Here is a 19,367-nt window from a genome sequence, read left to right on the forward strand (position 1 = left end):
TGCTGGATTGTATTATGCTGTGAAACCACTGGGGAGGTGTGTGTGTCAAATACTTTATTTCATACCTTGGCCATTATGTTAGCAGTAACACCCGTCAAAGCATTAAAGGATCTTAGGGTGAACCCATTTGGTGGATATACGGAAGTGCTGCAGACAGCCACATGTGGCGCAGAAGACCATGACATGGTGTCAGGAGTAAACTAAGAACAGAAATAGATGGAACAAAGGTAGCAACCGAGCGAGAGGTGCAGAAGCTGCTTTGCAGCTGCCCAGGCCTCTTCCCATCAGGCCATCTGTAGTCTATTGTGTGTGCCTTTATTTCCGCCTTGGGAGATAAGCGTGTAGGAGCCTCGGCGGCGAGGCTTCCAAGTCCACTTACGTCTTGGGCTCCTGGATCTCCTGATGTGAGTAAGCTGGAGGGAAAATGAGCAATGACTGTGTCAGGGAGACTGATACCGTATCGGCGTCACTGTCTGCCCCTGGGGATTTGCGTGTCCCGTTCCTGTCCAAGCCTGGAGACCGTGACATCTCTCTGGGCGGGGAGCAAGGGGAGCCCCTTCATAGAATCCCAGGGCTGGAAGAGACCTCAGGAGTCATCAAGTCCAGCCCCCTGCCCAAAGCAGGACCAACCCAACTCAATCATCCCAGCCAGGGCTTTGTCAAGCCGAGGCTTAAACACCTCTAGGGATGGAGATTCTACCCCCTCCCTAGGGAACCCAGCCCAGTGCTTCCCTGCCCTCCTTGGGGAATAGTTTTTCCTAATATTCAACCTAGACCTCCCCCACTGCAACTTGAGACCATTGCTCCTTGTTCTGCCATCTGTCCTCAGTGAAAACAGCCTCTCTCCAGCCTCTTTGGAACCCCCCTTCAGGAAGTTGAAGGCTGCTCTCAAATCCCCCCTCACTCTTCTCTTCTGGGGACTAAACAAACCCAGATCCCTCAGCCTCTCCTCATAGTCATGTGCTCCGACCCCCTCATCATTTTGGTTGCCCTCTGCTGGGCCCTCTCCAGTGTGCCCACATCCTTTCTGTCGTGGGGGGCCAGAACTGGACACAATACTCCAGATGTGGCCTCACCAGAGCCGAATAAAGGGGGCTAATCACTTCTCTGGATCTGCTGGCAAGGCTCCTCCTCCTCAACCATATCGGTTGTACGGGCTTAGGAAAGGCTCCTGCTGCATCGGTGACCCATAAACCTTCCTGGGGCTGACTCCTGGCTGCAGAGAGCTATTCCTAAGCGCTCCCTCTCCACCCAGCCATCTCTTGGTCCAGGTGGAGAGGACACAGAGGTTTGGACTCCTCGTATATCTCAGTGAGGAGCTTGCATTGCAGATGGGGTCTAGAGGTTTCAGCTGCCAGCCCAAACGGGAGGTGTGGGGGGGGGGGGGTCTTTTAGTGGCTCTGTCTCCACCAGATGCAGCTAGACACCCATTCCTATGTTATCTCTGCAGCCTCCAATCTCCACCCAGTGAGCCAATGGCAAAGACACCCTTCCTGCCCCATCCCCAACCCCGTCCCCACTTGGAAGACGGTGCCCCAAGACCTACCTCCTGGGCCACAGTGTTGCAGCTGACCACGACGATGGGTGACACCTGCTGGGTGGAGAAGAATCCCGAACAGTCCCTGACCACCTGTGAGGAGGGAGAACTCAGCTCAGCGTCCGAGTGTTGCGGGAGCAAGGGCAGTACTCTAGCTGCCTCCACAGGCCTGGGCACAAATCCAGCAGTGGGGGAAATGGGCTGACGGCGCCAGCCAAGGTCATGATGACAAGCGGCGCCCTGGGCGGTGTGGCCCAGTACAAGAGAGCGAGACTGGGGTGGCCACTTTATCCACCAGCTCCATGGTTCAAGCCCTTGGTGATCTGCAACTACAGCCCTCAGCAGAGCAGATTACAGGTCACCTAGCTGGAGGCGACCACAGCCGGATGACCCTGGTGAGGCTACGGGAGAGAGGAAAAGGCGCAACCTCTGGGCTAGGCAGAAGGCTGGATAGGCTGTCACTGCTTAGGAAGATGGACTCTAAGCTGCTGACCAGTAGGAGCAAAAGACAGGCACGTGAACTCCATGGGTCCCATCGTTTCTCCAAGGGCATGTCTGCACAGCAGGGAGGAGGTCGCAACTTGAGCTACATCAATTAACACTGGTCATTCCCAGCAAGCGGTCTTGAGTCTAACACTGCATCTTTCACTCCTCCAGCACAGTGTTTCCTGGAAGCTGCGCACTTATGCGACCACTCAGGAGAGATTCATATGCTGCCCAGCTGATTAGCAGAGCACCCACAGCTACCTTTGTGTTTCTATAGGTGGTGCACATCTACACATGCATGGGTGCATGTACAAAAAAATTATTCCACACATGGCTGAAAAAGCTTAGAGGGGACATTGCTCCAGAATAGTGTTTACTCCCATGAGGCACCCTCTTTGTTTCACCATGGTGATGAACACTCTTCATCTGCTCTCCCTGACACCCAGCAGCTGGGTGTTAAAAGAGGAGACCGAGCACATGGAGCGGACCCCAGCGACGGTTACGGCTTACCCCATCGTCTCTGAAGTCACATTCAGTCCCAGGGAGGTTCTCTGCCATCAGGCACACGGTCTCCTTCACCGTGAACTTCAGCTCCTGCCGCGGGTTAGCCGTCATGTCCTGGGGCAACAGTGAAATAGAAGATTGGGATATGCTCTCATAGGGAATATCCATGTCAGCACCCACATACAACAGGCTCTGCCTCCTGACTTAGCTCACATCAGCCATAAAGTGCTCCACTTAGGAAGGAACAATCCGTTTCACACAGACAGAATGGGAAGCGACTGTCTAGGAAGGAGTACAGCAGAGAGGGATCTAGGGGTTATAGTGGATCACAAGCTGAATATGAGTCAGCAGTGTGATGCTGTTGCAAAAAAAGCAAACGTGATTCTGGGATGCATTAGCAGGAGTGTCGTGAGCAAGACAGGAGAAGTCATTCTTCCCCTCTACTCTGCACTGGTTAGGCCTCAGTTGCAGTATTGTGTCCAGTTCTGGGCACTGCATTTCAAGAAGGACGTGGAGAAATTGGAGAGGGTCCAGAGAAGAGCAACGAGAATGATGAAAGGTCTAGAGAGCATGAGCTATGAGGGAAGGCTGAAAGAATTGGGTTTGTTTAGTTTAGAAAAGAGAAGATTGAGGGGGGACATGAGAGCCGTTTTCAGGTATCTAAAAGGGTCTCATAAGGAGGAGGGAAAAAACTTGTTCATCTTGGCCTCTGAGGATGGAACAAGAAGCAATGGGCTTAAACTGCAGCAAGGGAGGTTTCGGTTGAACATTAGGAAAAACTTCCTAACTGTCAGGGTGGTTAAACACTGGAATAAATTGCCCAGGGAGGTTGTGGAATCCCCATCTCTGGAGATATTTAAGAGCAGGTTAGATAAATGTCTGTCAGGGATGGTCTAGACAGTATTTGGTCCTGCCTTGAGGGCGGGGGGCTGGACTTCATGACCTCTCGAGGTCCCTTCCAGTCCTAGTATTCTATGATTCTATGTGCTGCCCCAGCTTCTCCCCCTGCATTTATCCGGCAAGAGCAGCCATGCATGGGGCTGCAGCAGCAGGGCATGCATCCAACCGTAAGGAGGCAGTAGGCAAAATTCCCATGCATCACCCAGCCAACACCACTGGGATTCAGACTGGAGCCCCAGCATTGCAATTTCCAAATGAAACGAGCCTTTAGTAACGCCCATTCACAGAGACAACCGGGGAGCACATGACGCTGGGACTAAAAATCTCCATAAATCTCCTTTCAACTGGTTCTCCAGCTGTGTGCGTTCAGGCTTTCGTAGGGCACCCATCAGAGTCCTGTCTCAGGGTTTATCCTGCTGAGAGTTCAGTTCACAGTGAGGCGCCCGGTGGACACTAGGGGGCAGATTTACAAACATTTTGAATGGCACCGACTCGTGGAATGTGCATGCATAATTACCGCAAGTGAGCGTGCAAACCGGAGAGGTGCACACGCAAATGCCATTGCTGAGCCACTAGGGTTGCCAGATGGTTTCAACAAAAATATGGGACACTCTTAACATTACATCACAATCTTCATTCCATCTGATTTAGAAAATCCCCGACATTCCTATTTTCTCATTTCTATTTTCTCAATTTGTTTCTCGAACAGAAAGCTCTAATACTGGACTGCCTGGTTCAAAACCAGACACCTGGCAACCCTATGAGCTGCTGGTAATGCAATTACCCGTTTGCACAAGCAGTCGTGCAAATTAGTCTACCCATCACACTGATATTTTGCACAACCATGGGCTTGCACACCTGGCCCTCAGTTTATCACCTCTCTCTTATTGCATAGCTCCCTACTGCAAACAAAGAGCGAGAGCTCTGCAACTGATGTAATATTGAAGTGTAACATGGATTTTTGCCTAGAGAGAAGCAATTCCTATCTTAATAAATGCTACGGAAAGGCTGCACTATTACCCTTCAAGGGCATTGAGCCTGGTTGTCCATATATATCTCACACATCCCTTGGGTGGGGTGCTCTGTTCCCTCTACTGGCACCAAGAGACTGATGAGTCCACACTGCCTTAGCTAAGAGACACATGGCTTTTAACTCATGCAGTAGAGCCTCATGCCCTCTGCTCCAGAGCTAACCGACAGAGCCCTGCTAATCTGCAGAGAGATGCGGGGATCCACAGCTGTGGACGCGGATGTTGGCATCTGCAGCTCATTTTTCCAGCTATGGATGTGAGCGCAGTTACAAATTTTGTATTTAGAATCCTGCTAGTTTGCGGACGTCCTCTTTCTATCCGTGGGTATCCCCATCCACGGGTGTCAGTGCCAATATCGGTGGCTCGCTGGTGCAGATACAGTTGCAGATCCAATTTTCTGTCTGCTTTGGACTCTGGTAACAGATTTAACCCTGCCTGCTGACAACTGGGGTCAGTTAGCATGACAAGTGGAGATGCCACTGGGATTTCAGCGGGGAAGTCTCTAAGAACGTGGGGTGTTTCCTCAACGAGGGGAGGTAGGCAACCCCCACCTCTGTCCACTCTAATGGCACCCCATGAGGATTGAGGCGTCTGCTACTGCCTTAGCTCATGCAGCAGCAGCTGCTGCATTACACTTCTGCAGCTCCCTAGTCTGAGCCTGCCCCGGGCTCTGCACAGCAGGAAGCTGCTGTGTTCTAAGCTAGTGTGAATATCTCACAGGTCCCAGGTTGGTTCTTTACATAACATAAGAACATAAGAACGGCCGTACTGGGTCAGACCAAAGGTCCATCTAGCCCAGTATCCTGTCTGCCGACAGTGGCCAGCACCAGGTGCCCCAGAGAGGGTGGACCGAAGACAATGATCAAGCGATTTGTCTCCTGCCATCCCTCTCCAGCCTCTGACAAACAGAGGCCAAGGACACCATTTTATCCCCTGGCTAATAGCCTTTTATGGACCTAACCTCCATGAATTTATCCAGCTTCTCTTTAAACTCTATTATAGTCCTAGCCTTCACCGCCTCCTCTGGCAAGGAGTTCCACAGGTTGACAACACACTGTGTGAAGAAGAACTTTCTTTTATTCGTTTTAAACCTGCTACCCATTCATTTCTTTGGATGGGTTGTAGGAGCCTAGTGAGTCAGGGTCTGATTCGGAGGCCTGGTTTCCAGCCAGGGCGCAGGGCCCTGGAGGGAGCGAGCTGGTACTTACCCACTCGGGCCGCGGGTCCGCTTTAAGGAGCCGGAAGGCATGGTCTAGGCCTGACCCTTGGTTGTAGAAATCAACAGCCAGGGCAACGGCCTCTTCATAGCTCAGCGTCTTGTGTGGAGAAGGCTCTGCAGCGGCCACCGCGGCTACCACGACCAGCAGCAGGAGGTGCCGGCGGCCGCGCTCCATCCTCTGGCCCGTGGGAGGCAGCGTCGGCAGAGTGCCTGCCCGCAGCTGGAGGGGAGCCCTTTTATGGCTCGCCCTGCGATGGGCAGATTCATGACTCACTGTTGATGTCTCTGGGCTCCCCGGAAACCCAGGCGTTTCCTGTTGTTCGCAGGAAATCTCCCTTGGCCAATCTGCTGGTACATGCAAGGCCAGCGCAGACCCAGGGCAGTGGGCATATTGCTAAACCCTTGTCTTCCTTGCCATGGGCCAGCAGCTGCACAGAAAGAAGGAACAAGTGGCCGTGCAGCTCTCCGTGCTGTATTTCACTTATTATTAGCGCTTCACTACCAGGGTGTGGGTCAGAGATGCCCAGCGACGTGGTCGAGCACCGCCTCTCCCCCACTGCCCTCTTATTCCAGGCAACCCCACCTGCCCTTAACACAAAGTGTGAGGTCCTACCCCTTCCAGTATGCCCCAGCCTGTGCTCTCGGCACCCATGACAGCCTGAGCCGGCAGAAATCCTGAAACAAGATCTTAGATGCCTGTATACAAAGGCAAGGAGTATGGGGAATAAGCAGGAAGCACTTGTAGTGCTAATAAATAAACACAATTATGAGATAATTGGTATCACAGGGTATGTCTATACTGCCACCCTAGTTCAAACTAGGGTAGCTAGTGTAGACATGCCCACAGAGACTTGGTAGGATAATACAGATGATAGGGATATGGGTATAGAAGGGTACAGCTTGCCCAGGAAGGATAGGCAGAGAAACAAGGGAGGAGATGTTGCCTTGTATATTAAAAATGAACACACTGGGAGGGAAGTGGAGATGGAGATAGGAAATAGACTTGTTGAGAGTCTCTGGGGCTGTCTACACTACGGGGGTTTTCCGGGATACCAGAGGTATCCCAGAAAACCCCCTCTGCGTCCAGGGAATGCATCTGCCTCTTCCACTTTTTTTTGCGGAACAGCAGATGTGCTCTTTTGGAAGTCCTGTCTTCCTCCTCCCACGAGGAAGAAGGGCTCTTCCGAAAGAAGAGGCTTTTCTGAAATTTGGCCCAGTGTAGATGGGCCAAATTTCGGAAAAGCTGCTTCAAAAAAAACTATTGGAAGAAGGTACACAAATTGCGGAGCGCAATTTGCATCCCTTTTTCCAATAGATCCCTGTAGTGTAGACATAGCCAGGGTTAGGCTAAAAGGGGTAAAAAACAAGGGTGATGTCATGCTAGGGGTCTACTACAGACCACCTGCCCAGGTAGAAGAGGTGGATGAGGCTTTTTTTAAACATCTCACAAAATCATCCAAAGCCCAAGATTTGGTGGTGATGGGGGACTTCAACTATCCAGACATATGCTAGGAAACTAACCCAGCAAGGCACAGATTATCCAGTAAGTTCTTGGACTGCATTGGAGACAATATTTTATTTCGGAAGGTTGAGAAAGCTACTGGGGGGAAGCTGTTCTTGACTGGATTTTAACAAATAGGGAGGAACTGGTGGAAAAATTGAAAGTGGAAGGCAGCTTGGATGAAAGTGATCATGAAATCATAGGGTTCATGATTCTAAGGAATGGTAGAAGGAAGAACAGCAAAATAGAGACAATGGATTTCAGGAAGGCAGATTTTTAGTAAACTCACACAGCTGATAGGTAAGGTCCATGGGAAAGCAAGACTAAGAGGAAAAACACCTGAAGAGAGTTGGCAGTTATTTAAAGGGACATTATTAAGGGCCCAAAAGCAAACTATTCCACTGCGTAGGGAAGATAGAAAGTACGGCAAAAGACCACCTTGGATCAACTAGGAGATCTTACATGATCTAAAAATCAAAAAGGAGTCACATAAAAAATGAAAACTAGGTCAAACTACAAAGGATAAATATAAGCAAACAACACAGGTATGCAGGAGCACGATTAGAAAGGCAAAGGCACAAAATGAGCTAAATCTAACTAGAGACATAAAGGATAACAAGAAGACATTCTACAAGTATATTAGATGCAAGAGGAAGACCAAGGACAGGGTAGCCCTATTGCTCAGTGAAGAGGGAGAAACAAGAACCGGAAACTTGGCAGAAGTGCTTGATGACTTCTTTGTTTTCGTTTTTGTCAAGAAGGTGGATGATGATGAGATGCCCAATATCGTGAATGCTAGTGGAAACGGGGTAGGTTTAGAAGTTAAAATAAAAAAAGAGCAAGTCAAAAATGACTTAGAAAAGTTAGATGTCTGGAAGTCACCAGGGCCTGATGAAATGCATCCAAGAATACTCAAGGAGCTGATAGAGGAGGTATCTGAGCCTTTAGCTATCTTTGAAAAATCATGGAAGTCGGGAGAGATTCCAGAAGACGGGAAAAGGGAAATCTAGTGCTAATCTATAAAAAGGGAAATAAGAACAACCCAGGAAACCACAGACCTGTCAGTTTAACGTCTGTGCCAGGGAAGATAATGGGGTAAGTAATTAAGGAATTCATTGGCAAACATCTGGAAGATAATAAGGTGATAGGTAACAGCATGGATTTGTAAAGAACAAATCATGTCAAACCAATCTGATAGCTTTCTTTGATAGGCTATCAAGCCTTGTGGATAAGGGAGAAGCGGTAGACCTGGCATACCTAGAGTTTAGTAAGGCATTTGATAGGGTCTCATATGATCTACTTATCAATAAACTAGGGAAATACAACCTAAATGGGACTACTATAAGGTGGCTCTATAAGTGGCTGGATAACCATTCCCATGGAGCAGTCGTAAAGGCGGTCCCTAAGTTACGAATGCAACCCGCACTTACGAACAGTTGGGATCCGAGTTACGAACAGTTCGAGTTACAGACCAAGTGTTGGTTCATAACTCGGAGAGCGGCGGTACATGCAAATTTATATGCATATATATTCAAATAGCTTCTTTCACACTGACAGGCATGAATACAAAGATTTAGGCAAGACTACACAACATGTAGGTCCCATTTAAGTCAATTCTGCTGATATTAACAAAATGCAATAGTTACCGATTTCCACGCAGAGGACAACACTTTGAATGAGCAACGACAGTTGAGGAATTTAACTACGAAAACGCATCTCAACAGAAGTCCATTATACTGACTCCTTTTTTGTTTTGGCTCCCACCCATGGGCCGCATATTGAACCCCGCGGAAACCCAAACCGCAATGCAGGCCACAAACAAACAGGCCCTGTGGTTCATGGGCTGCATGTTGAGTAGCCTTGGTCTAGGCAGTGTTTGGTCCTGCCGTGAGGGCAGGGGACTGGACTCTGATGTCATTTACATGGGCTCTGATGTCACTTATGTTGGAAATAATCCAGGACACTCTGGATGGAGGTGAAAACAGGCGGAGGATTTATTATACACCAACTGATGGAGTGACATGCAGGAGTTACCCTGGTGAACACTGGTTAATTAACACAATACAATATGTTACCTTTGTTTGGGCTTTAAGTGGTAAGCCCCAGTGGGAGTCCGTAGGTCCAACTTCAGTGGCCTGATGTTAGTGTTTAGCTTCTTTCCCACAATATTCCATACAAACTTTAACTCAGAGGACTGTGTATTCTTTGTCCTCCTAGTGTTCATGTGTTACAATAAACAAAATAATTATGTGTGATTGAGGGGAGGCCCAAGGCCGTGTACTCCCCATTGCTATTAGTGTGTATTTGTTCTATGTATGTGACTTGAAGGAGGTTACGTTGACTAGAGTCACTGTTTCTCTTATAGCACCAAGCATGGTTCTCAGATGTTTAATTGATAACCCATGGAATTCCATCATTCTTGAGGCCTTTTAAGGCATCAGGCACCAATGAGTAGCAGGGCAAGTAGCTGTTATTGCAATGGTGGGTGAGGTTACTAGTTTCCTCGTTGTTGTGGGCATCTTTACTTAAATATGCTGATGTCCCTCTTGCCCGTGTTGTTTTTTACAGATTTCTTATTATCTCTGGCCAAATCACTTTATGGTTGGTGTGCAAATTTGCAGAAGCTGAATATTTTATTTGTGTGGCCATTAAAGCAAAACCAATCTGATGGGGAAGGGGGCTGGTACCCGTCTCCCATCCTTCGGTTCACGTGATGCACTCCTTGCTTCCTTCCAGTTCCTTTTTTTGTTCACCTGTGGAGACATTGTTAACATTCTCCTAGCCTAAACAATTACCAAACTATTATCCTTTCCCTGAATTTTAAAGTTGCCAATTCACTAAGTTTAGAGTTGCCAATTGATTGGGCCCAATTATTACTTTTGTTGGTTTAAATTCATGCTTCTGCTTTACTCAAATTATCCTTTCATTAAAACAATATCCTACACACAACAATATTTGCAATACGTATTACAATTAAGACACACAAGACAAACTTGGACAGAACACGAACTTATTTTGTCATGACACAGAACCATGGTTTTGTGTTGTTGTTGTTTGTTGTTTTTCTTCAGCTGGCACCAGCGCTTTCTGATGATCTGAAAGACAAGAAAACATTTCTACCCCCGTCGGGGTGGCCCATTCTAATTTAAAATACTGCCTAAGATCCGCTAGGGTAACCGGTTACAACTAGTTCCTTACCACTTCCATGGGCGAGTGAGCTGCAATTTTCCGAGAACAAGGGCACTTCATCGGTACTCGTGACCTTCCACTCCCTTGAATTACCTCTGAGTTGCTAGCCCTCCCCAACAGTGGCATGCCTCAGTTTCCCTCTTGTCCTTACCACTTCCGTTAAGAGCTGTAAAAATGCTTCCTGGTCTCTATTTGTTACACCATCGAGACCAGAGCAGGAGCGGAAGGCGGTCCATATTCTTTCTGCGTAGGTAGTGACTGGCTCTTCCTTCTGTTGTGTGACTAATTTCAATGCTCCCCAACTGGTGGTGCGTACCCCCAGAGCAAGGGAGAGGGCGGCTCTGAACTCTGCTAATGTTCCTTCCTGATTGTTTGCGAGATCTTGCCCGGGGTGTTCAGGGTCCGGGGTAGGCTCCTCAGCCTAGACCCCAGTTCTCCATCGGTCCTCCAGATTTTCCCACACATCCTTGGGACATTTACATTTAATCAGAATGTGTTGATCCTTTTTATGTAACCCGTGCATTTCCCCCATGCTTTCCAGTTTGTTCCAAAATTCAGTATTCTTATGGTCTCGCTTCAAATCAGGCAACTCGGCTGTAAAAGCTTGTTTCTCTAAGGATGTAAATGGGTGATACACCAAGACAGTCTCGGAGTGGAATCCTCGGACCTGTTCGCCCTGCTCATTTACATCTCGGACTCGCCGAGTCCGTGTCTTAATTGGGGCCATAAAAGTGGTTTGGCCCTTTGTAACTATCATCTGTGCTTTTTCTGGAGGATCCGGATATAATGAGGGATACAAGGGAGGTGCGGTTGTTACCCTGGGACGCAGTAACGATTAATTTAGAATTTAATATTGGACACGCTCTGACTTATATTACAGATGGTAAATGTCCCAAGTCCCAGAAGACAGGATCGCCTGAGGCCGATTGCTTGTGGCTGTATCTGTCACCGGCGTGTGGTTTTCCAAACAAAAGAAACTTCGAGTCTTAATTTGGGGCCAAACCATATACAGGCAGTCCCCGGGTTACATGGATCCGACTTACATCGGATCCCTACTTACAAACGGGGTGAGGCAACCCCGCACTAGCTGCTTCCCCCCAGCAGACCAGGGAGACGCGAAGCTAGCGCCCCCCCAGAAGACCAGGGAGATGCGGAGCGGCTTTTCTCAGCAGACACCTCATCTTGAGAATAAAGGACTGAGGGAAGTGAGGTGTGGGAGAATAAAACTGAGCTCTGGAGAAATGTTTGGCTAGAGTTTCCCCTACAGTATGTACCAGTTCCGACTTACATACAAATTCAACTTAAGAACAAACCTACAGTCCCTATCTTGTACGTAACCCGGGGACTGCCTGTATTGTAAGGTTAAAATACAGAACAATTGTAAATTTAAAATAGAGAACAGCATGTAACAACAATTTAATACCCAAATCCCAGGGAATAAAGCAGACAGTGAAGACCCCCTAGGCACAATAAGGTTGTACTTTACACACACTCTCGTGGCCTAAGGCAGAGGAGATGCTCACGACCTCAATGCCGTAGCTAATTGGAAGCCGTGGCAGAGGAACTGTGAGGAGATCCCGCGATGTCACAGGATCTGGCCTTCTAGTCGGGCAGCGGGTGAGGAATGGACTATGGATCAAAGGCCTTCCGCTCCTTGATGGTAGCCCAATGGGATGTAGCCGGTAATCCCGGGAATTCTCCACAGGTAATAGGCAAACCCAAAATACCCCCCACACTCACACCAACCTTACACCGTCCAGGCTCACGCTATCACTCTCTCGCTCTCTCACTCATTCACCCTACCATTCATACTACAACAGAGGGACATACACAGAACCGCACGTACTGGTACCCAGGTAGGAAAAGAAAGAAAAAAGGGAACCCAACTGCCACTGAACCGGGGTATTTTTAGCTCTCTCCAGTGGGAAGATTCCCAAGGGGCTGAGTGCTCTCTTTTGCGGGTGGGGTACATAACATTCTGAACCGTGTGCTGCTATTTGGTACTGAGTGCAAAGAATTAGAATGGGGTGCAGAGCACTAGTACCATGTGCAAGTAGGGAAAAGGCGGGAACCCCCCCTTATGGCAGGCTTCCTTAGTTCGAATTAGCATTGATAGCTCGATTCACTGCCTTAGTCGGGTCAGGACAGCACTCATAGCACTACACCTTCCCATCCGCACAATCAATAAACATATAACATACAAAGTGAGGTAACACGGTTGGTATGGGTGCGGGAACTGCAAGATTGGTTCCTCCCTGTTTCACATCCTCCTGGCACAGAGCTGCTGCAGTGTGTGGATTACATGGCTCACTGCTAAAAGAGGAATTATGCTTTGGGGCATTAATCTCTTCCTGCAGGGCTTTAATTTTCTTTTCCTTTAGCGTAAGGATGTTTAACACAGTTATCACTGCTTTCTTGGTCTTATCTTTTTTTTGGTTCTGACCACCACTTGTTCAAATCCTTTTCTGATACCGCTATTGGATAGCCATCCTTTTTAGTAGCAACGTGCCGGGTTTGGGCATGTTTATATTCTAAATAGTCTCGAGGGCTAACACTTGCTTCCTGTCGTGCTGCCATATTGTACTGTGAAAATTGGACTTCTCAGTTCTCCCTTTGTGGTTTTGTTCACGCACACTTACACTGAAAGAAAGGTTTGCTGGGTCTTAGCTCAGACCTAGTCAGTGGCATTCACTCCTCATTCATCAATTAGCATTCATTCAGATGAGTGATTCTAATTGTGGTTTCCAACACACTATCAGTAGAGGAATAGGATTATTCTTAGCTGGAAAAGGAGCAATCCCTGGGGTTGCTCCAAATCCCAGAAGCTGTCTACAACAACCCACGGATTGGTGTACTCAGTTATTGGTTGCTGGCAATCCTAATCCCTAACAAATAATGACAGGGTATGACATACAAACACAACGCTCGGTCCGGAGAACGCAGAGGTGCAGCGGGTCACACTTTCCAGCTGTAACAGCTACAGCTCACTTCCAAACCGTCCCAGACCCTCCGGACAGGTGCTGGGTCCCTTCTCCTCCAGCCCGGACTCGGGCGCTTTGGCTCCCGATCCGGCTGGGGCTTTATGGAGGTTGTGCGTGGTTTTCCTCCCTCTTCTCCTCGGGGATTCCACACACGGCTTAACTGTCCCTCAAGAGCTACGTCTCTCAGACGCGCCCCTAGGAATCAGCCTTTACCCCTGAGATTCCGTGTGTGGCTTATACCGTACGGTCTTTGCACCTCGTAGCACCCCTTGGTACCTTCCCAACTGCCGGGGGGGATTTGCACTGTGCGAGAGTGTATACGTTAAGTGCCTGTTGGGGGGCGTCTGCCAGGTCTTACAATGTTACGTGCAATGAGAGAGTGGGTCACCAGTTCGTGCTGCCTGCCGCCTTGCGTACTCGGCCAGTCCCAAGCTTAACGTACGGCTTAATCACTCCCTGGTGATTTATCCAGTCTCTCCGTAATGAGCCCCTTAGTCCTAACAGTACACAACCCTCTTGTGCTCATTCCCTGGGGGGGGGGGGGTGTTAGATGTTCCTCCCCCCCTCTTTCAGGCCTGCCTCATATGCTTGGTTCACCCTCGTCCAGGTATCTCGTGCCTCAAATGGGAACGGAACCAGGATGTGTCTGAAGGAAACCAGAGATGTCAGCCCCTAGACCTAATGAGGTGGTAAATTAAACATACCCACCTCTCTTCGGTTTCAGTCTCCTGGTATATGACATGCATCTGATGAAGTGGGTCTTTGCCCACGAAAGCTTATGCTTATGCTCATGCTCCAACACTTCAGCTAGTCTATAAGGTGCCACAGGACTCCTCACCGCTTTTGCACATTATATACTGTATATAAAGAGTTCTTAACCCTTTTTATTGTACATACTGTATACAGTATACTGTAATGGTTTAGTTTTTTTAAGCCTTTTTTACCCTTTCTGCTCAGTTCAGCTGCGGCTGCTGTTGCCTTGTGACTCATTTTTTGCCGAAGCCCACTCACTAGGCTCTTGCCATTTTGATGCCGGACTATCAGGAGTGCCGGACTATTGGATGGATGCTGGACTATTGGAGTTTTACTGTACTTGGAACTTGGACCCCTTCAACTCCATTCATCTGAAGAAGTGGGCTGTGCCCACGAAAGCTCATGATCCCATCGACATGTTTTATTAGTCTCTAAGGTGCTGCAGGAATATTCATTAGTTTTGTAATTTTTCCAGTTACAGGTTCTCCCTCTGAAACTTTTGAAAACCCCATTTAATTCATTAACCCTGTTTAACAGATTCAATGGGCGGAGAGCTGCTCCCCGGTCACCGTTAACCGTTATCTGTTCACGGCCCTAGTGTGTTGTTAACTGTGCTTACAGAATGGGCGTGTGCGGGAGGAAAAGAATATTAACCTAAGACATTTCCTAGAGAATGATGCCCGATGATCTTAACCATTCACTCTCCCCTGCCTTCGAGAGGCTGGAAATGCCTCGCTGGACTAGGTACAGATAGATCCAGAGTCAGTAAACTCTTCTAAGGGGGGGAGGAGGAAATGGATCTTGTTGAATTAGCATCTGAACTGTTGCAAGTGCAGTGCCTGGGTGGAACCAAACTGGGGCACCACAGAAGCTTAGGGCATGAGCCTCTGCCACGGGGCTGGGAATCTTTTTTAGCTCAGGGGCTGCTGGCCCACAGAAAAATCAGTCGGGGACCACACACGTGAGAGTAGCAAAAAAAAAACCCCAATCCAACCCCCTACTGAGAAGGAGAAAGACACTCCCCATGCACCCCAGAGCCTGGGGTGGGCCAGGCTAGTTGATTTTATGCACACAGAGTGGGCCCCGAGTGCTAGGAGGGAGCCCAGAGCCTCAGAGCCTGGATCCAGGCAAGCTGGTGGCTGTATCTGGGCCCTAGGTTCCCCACCCCTGCACTTGAGTGAAAAGCCAGCTGGCTCTCAGCTAAGGTTGCAGAACACTCTCCCTTTCCCTTGCACCACACCCAGTAGGTGTGTGGGTTACACAAGCCCATCCAGACCCCAGGAGGCAACACTAGTGCCGGTTTTCAACCTGCGCGGCGCCCAGCTGAAATCGCTGGAGAGTTCTGATTAAAAACAATCAAGGCAGGATCATGCTCCGAGTGTTGGTTATTTTAGCTCTGTGAGGCAGCCAGGGCCAGCTGCATCCAGCAGATGTGGGGGCGAAACGGAGGTGGTGCCTAGAAACCCCTCTTTTGCATAGGCCAGCAGGTAGGGAGTGAGTAAGTAGCACAAAGGCCATTTCTTGTCTGGGCAGATGTTATCTGCGTTAAGCAACAGTGTCTCAACGCTTCCAAGAGCGGGCCAGGTGCGGTACAGACGTGTAATAAACAACAGACCCTGCCCGTTGGGAAGATGAAGCATAACAGGAGGGTGGGACAAGCAGACAGGCTGGGGGAGCGGTCGTACGGTTAAGAGGTGTGGAATTTTTAGGTTCTGAAGGTACTGATCTCAAGCCGGGCTGGGCAGAGCCAGGTTCTGGGGTTCTGGGTCGTGCGTGCAAACGCGGGGTCATGCTGCAGCCGAATGGCTGAAAGTGACGTTGATGATGATGATAAGACCAGGAAAGCCGCAGTGACTGCCAGCTGCGGTTTACCTGATGGTCCCGAGCCTGCTTCTCTCTCCATTTGCACCCTTGCCAGGCCTTCTCTTCAGCGTCCTTGCTCCTGATTTACACCCAAGTAGCAGAGAGGGAAGGTCAGGCCAACTCAGCAGATTGGAGGGTGTAGGGGGAAAAACCCAGATTTTGAAGCCCGTCAGCAGAAGCTGCCAGCCTGCAGCTGCACTCCCAGAATTGCTTAACTCTCCCCCACTTCTGCTTTGAAAATGCATTGCAGTTGTTTCTGCAGCATCGTGGTGAGTCCGTGGTTTCGCAATCCAGAGCCGGTCAAATGACCCCCTCCCCCCCACACACACACACACACGGGGCGGCCTGTCCATATAGGTGAACTAGGGTGCCAAGTTAAATGGGGCGCAGATCATTGAGGGGTTTGGAGGCGGGGGCCCTGATTGCATGGTTCGCCCAGGGCGCCCGTTGCTGGCAGCCACCCCTGCACACATACACACTGTAAAGGGCGTAGCCAGCCTCGTGTTTCCTAACGCTTCAGAGGAAGGCTTTGTGCAAGCGCGAAAGCCGGGAACGGTGTGGAAAGAAAAGACTTTTGTAACCTGTTTACTCGGGGGTTAGCAAATCGCGGAGGGGAAGAGCCTTGAGAAGCAGCCAGAGAGTCAAGATGAAGGAAGTCGAGTGAAGAGCAGAAAACAGAAGTATTCTTTGTAGCAACCCCCAAGGGGAAGGCCTTGTCAGCCTAGGCACAGCAGAAATCTTCCCCCAAGGAGCTGACACTCTAAATCAGTGGTCTCCAACCTTTTTACACCCAAGATCACTTTTTAAGTCTCACAACAGGCGAAGATCTACTGCCCCGCCCCTTCCTTGAAGCCCCGCCCTCTCTAGTCTCCTGTCCATCACTTGCTATCCCCAGCCCTTATACACTCTGTTAAACAGTTTATTTTTAAATTATGCAATATATAAAATTAAAATCACATGTTTATAGTTATGAAATAAATGGTCTGTTTTTAATTCATGCTATTTAAATGTCAAATGAAGCATTTACAATTATACATTCTGTTCTCTGCTATTTTGTAAATCTAAAATCAAGTATTGATAATTCTATATTTTTTCTTCCAATAACAAAGTCTCAGTGTGACACCTGTGACTGAACAGTATCTGCCAGTGTCTTGAAGTCTGGGTTGTAGTCTGAGATTGCTAGTCGTATACAGTCCATCAGATGGGCATCTGTGATCCTGCACTCAGCCTGGGAAGCTTGCTCCACTACAGCTGGAGCTAGATGCAGCCTCTCTGGGCTGAGCACAGGGCAGCAGGCCTGGAGGGAAGAGAAGCAGCTGCCCGGCCAGTTGGCCATGGTGCTCAGCCAGGGTGCACCAAGCTCCACGTGGGCAGGCGCAGAGGAGAAGCCGCCGATCAGCTGGAGCGTAGGGCAGCCTCTTTTAGCTGAAAGCCACAGTCAGCTGGCTGGGGTGTTTCAGCCCTCCCAACCTCCCAGCTCCCACCACTCCTCGCAGCTACTCACCTGTGCTGTTGCGTGGTGAGTAGCTGCTCCTCAAATGAGGAAATCTAACATAAATGTACTGCGCAGGCACGCAGTTCAGAGAGAGCTCAAGAGCTACTTGTCGTACCTCGGTGTTCTCGTACCTCAGTACCTTCAGTGGTCTGGACTGTCAGTGTCAGCGTCGTCTGGTCAGGGTTGTCCTGGCGCGCTCCTGACAGGACCTCTACTCCGTTGTTAAACTCTCGGCTGCATGCATAACAATCGGTACTCCCTTTAACTAGAGCGTTAGACCCCGTGCACTTGGGTCAACACAAGAGATCTCTGAGAGGCCCCAGAAACGACAGATGCAGGCCAGGTTTGAAATCAGTCGAGCAGGTTTATTGTCAAATACGAAGCTCTACCAGTTGGTAACAGAGATCAGTACAATGTGACACCACTGGGCACTATGGCACGTGTTGACAAGGTACCAACACCGGGCAGGCCTATTGCCATAGAACAGATATTAACAGCACTTAGTCAAAGTTAAGTTACTGTGCACTCTGTAAGTTTAGGCAATGACACCTGCCGTTCAGGCGCCTAGTGCACCCCCCCCCCCCAGGTCGGCCGGAGAGCACCCTCTGCGGTGTCCTTTTATAGACAAGTACAAACAACTTACATCATTTCTTTACGCACCAGGTTACCACCCTCTGTTGCCTAGTTACCACCCCTCACCTTATGGAAGGGGGCTTACTTACTATCCTTCATGCTGTCAATTTCAACCCGGTCCTGAACCTAGGTCGGTCTGTGCATTAGTTTTTAGGGAGCTTTTGTATCAAGACATTTCTTATTAAGATGTTCCATTACTCCCCTTTTGCTTACAGTCTGTATCCAGTGCCTCCCTGTGTCCTTCCATGCTCGACCTAACTTACACAATCACACAATTATCAATAGGGCCTCTTTCTTGGCTCCTGTTACTGAACCAAAGTCTTGCTCACTAGATTGCAGGCCTGTTGCTATTTTCATGCTACAGGCCTCTATTTAGGCCTGCTGACTCGTTACTGACCCTCAACTTACTACACTACTCTTAGAGCCTCTGATATCTACCGGTAGATCGCGATCTACTGGTTGGTGACCACGGCTCTAAATAGACAAGACAATGTGCAGGAGGGGAAACTGAGGCAGGGAGACATGAAATGAATTAATTAGCAGATCAGCAGCTGAGCCAGGAACAGAACCCAGCCCTCCTCCATTGGCTACCCAGCAGGCCATGCTACCTTTTGCCAGACCTCTGTAAAGTCACAGAGATGTGTGGACAGGACAGCAGTGACTGGCCATGCCTTACAGGGTCAGGCCTCCAATGTCTTGAGCCCTGCTCTCCATCTGTAATTTGCAACCCTATAGTTACCTCTCTCAGGGGCGTGGAAAAGTTACGCTCCTGAGAGACATCATTATGCCGATCTCAATCCCCAATGTGACCAGCACTCGGGCAATGGAAGAATTACTCTGTTGCCCTAGCTAACACCTCCCTTGGACACAGCTACTGCCTCTCGGAGACGTGGATTAACCCTCGGCACCGCAGTGCGAGTCTTCACTAAACTGCCGTAAGCGCCCTAGTGTAGACATAGCCTTTGAGGCTACGTCCAGACTGCAGGCTTCCTTCGGATGAAGCTCTTCCAGAAGAGATCTTCCGAAAAAACTTCTTCCGAAAGAGAGTGACCAAAGCGCATCGAAAAAGCGATCTGCTTTTTTGACAGATAGCGTCCACACTGAATGGATGCTCCCTCACATGTACGCTGTGATTGCTATGGACACAGTGTCCACCAGGGCACCCGGGCATTTTCCTCTTCCCTCTTCTTCCAAAGATCTCTCTCCTCCCCGTCCACACACGCCTTTTTCCGAAAGAGCTCTTTCAGAAAAAGGCTTCTTCCTTGTAGAATGAGG

At 49.2% G+C, this 19,367-nt stretch overlaps 1 protein-coding gene across 1 annotated transcript; it reads right to left on the reverse strand.

Moving 5' to 3' along the window:
- Positions 1 to 37: 37 nt before the first annotated feature.
- On the reverse strand, positions 38 to 5,901 carry LOC149525471 (cathelicidin-related antimicrobial peptide Bf-CRAMP-like). Its single transcript, XM_089776847.1, has 4 exons — positions 5,667 to 5,901; positions 2,534 to 2,641; positions 1,547 to 1,630; positions 38 to 413 (listed from the first exon to the last, which is right to left on the reverse strand). Exons 1-4 carry the CDS (start codon positions 5,850 to 5,852, stop codon positions 285 to 287), a joined length of 507 nt encoding a protein of 168 aa, XP_089632973.1. The 5' UTR covers positions 5,853 to 5,901; the 3' UTR covers positions 38 to 284.
- Positions 5,902 to 19,367: the final 13,466 nt, after the last annotated feature.

This window comes from Pelodiscus sinensis, chromosome 2 (genome assembly GCF_052426305.1).
Source record: "Pelodiscus sinensis isolate ZL-2025 chromosome 2, ASM5242630v1, whole genome shotgun sequence".
Lineage (NCBI taxonomy): Eukaryota > Metazoa > Chordata > Testudines > Trionychidae > Pelodiscus > Pelodiscus sinensis.

Coding starts and splice junctions, on each gene's coding strand:
- LOC149525471 (XM_089776847.1), bottom strand. CDS start 5,852: ATGGAGCGCGGCCGCCGGCACCTCCTGCTGCTGGTCGTGGTAGCCGCG. Junction 2,642..5,666: donor CGGACCCGCGGCCCGAGTGG/GTAAGTACCAGC, acceptor CTGTTGCCCCAG/GACATGACGGCTAACCCGCG. Junction 1,631..2,533: donor GTGACTTCAGAGACGATGGG/GTAAGCCGTAAC, acceptor CCCTCCTCACAG/GTGGTCAGGGACTGTTCGGG.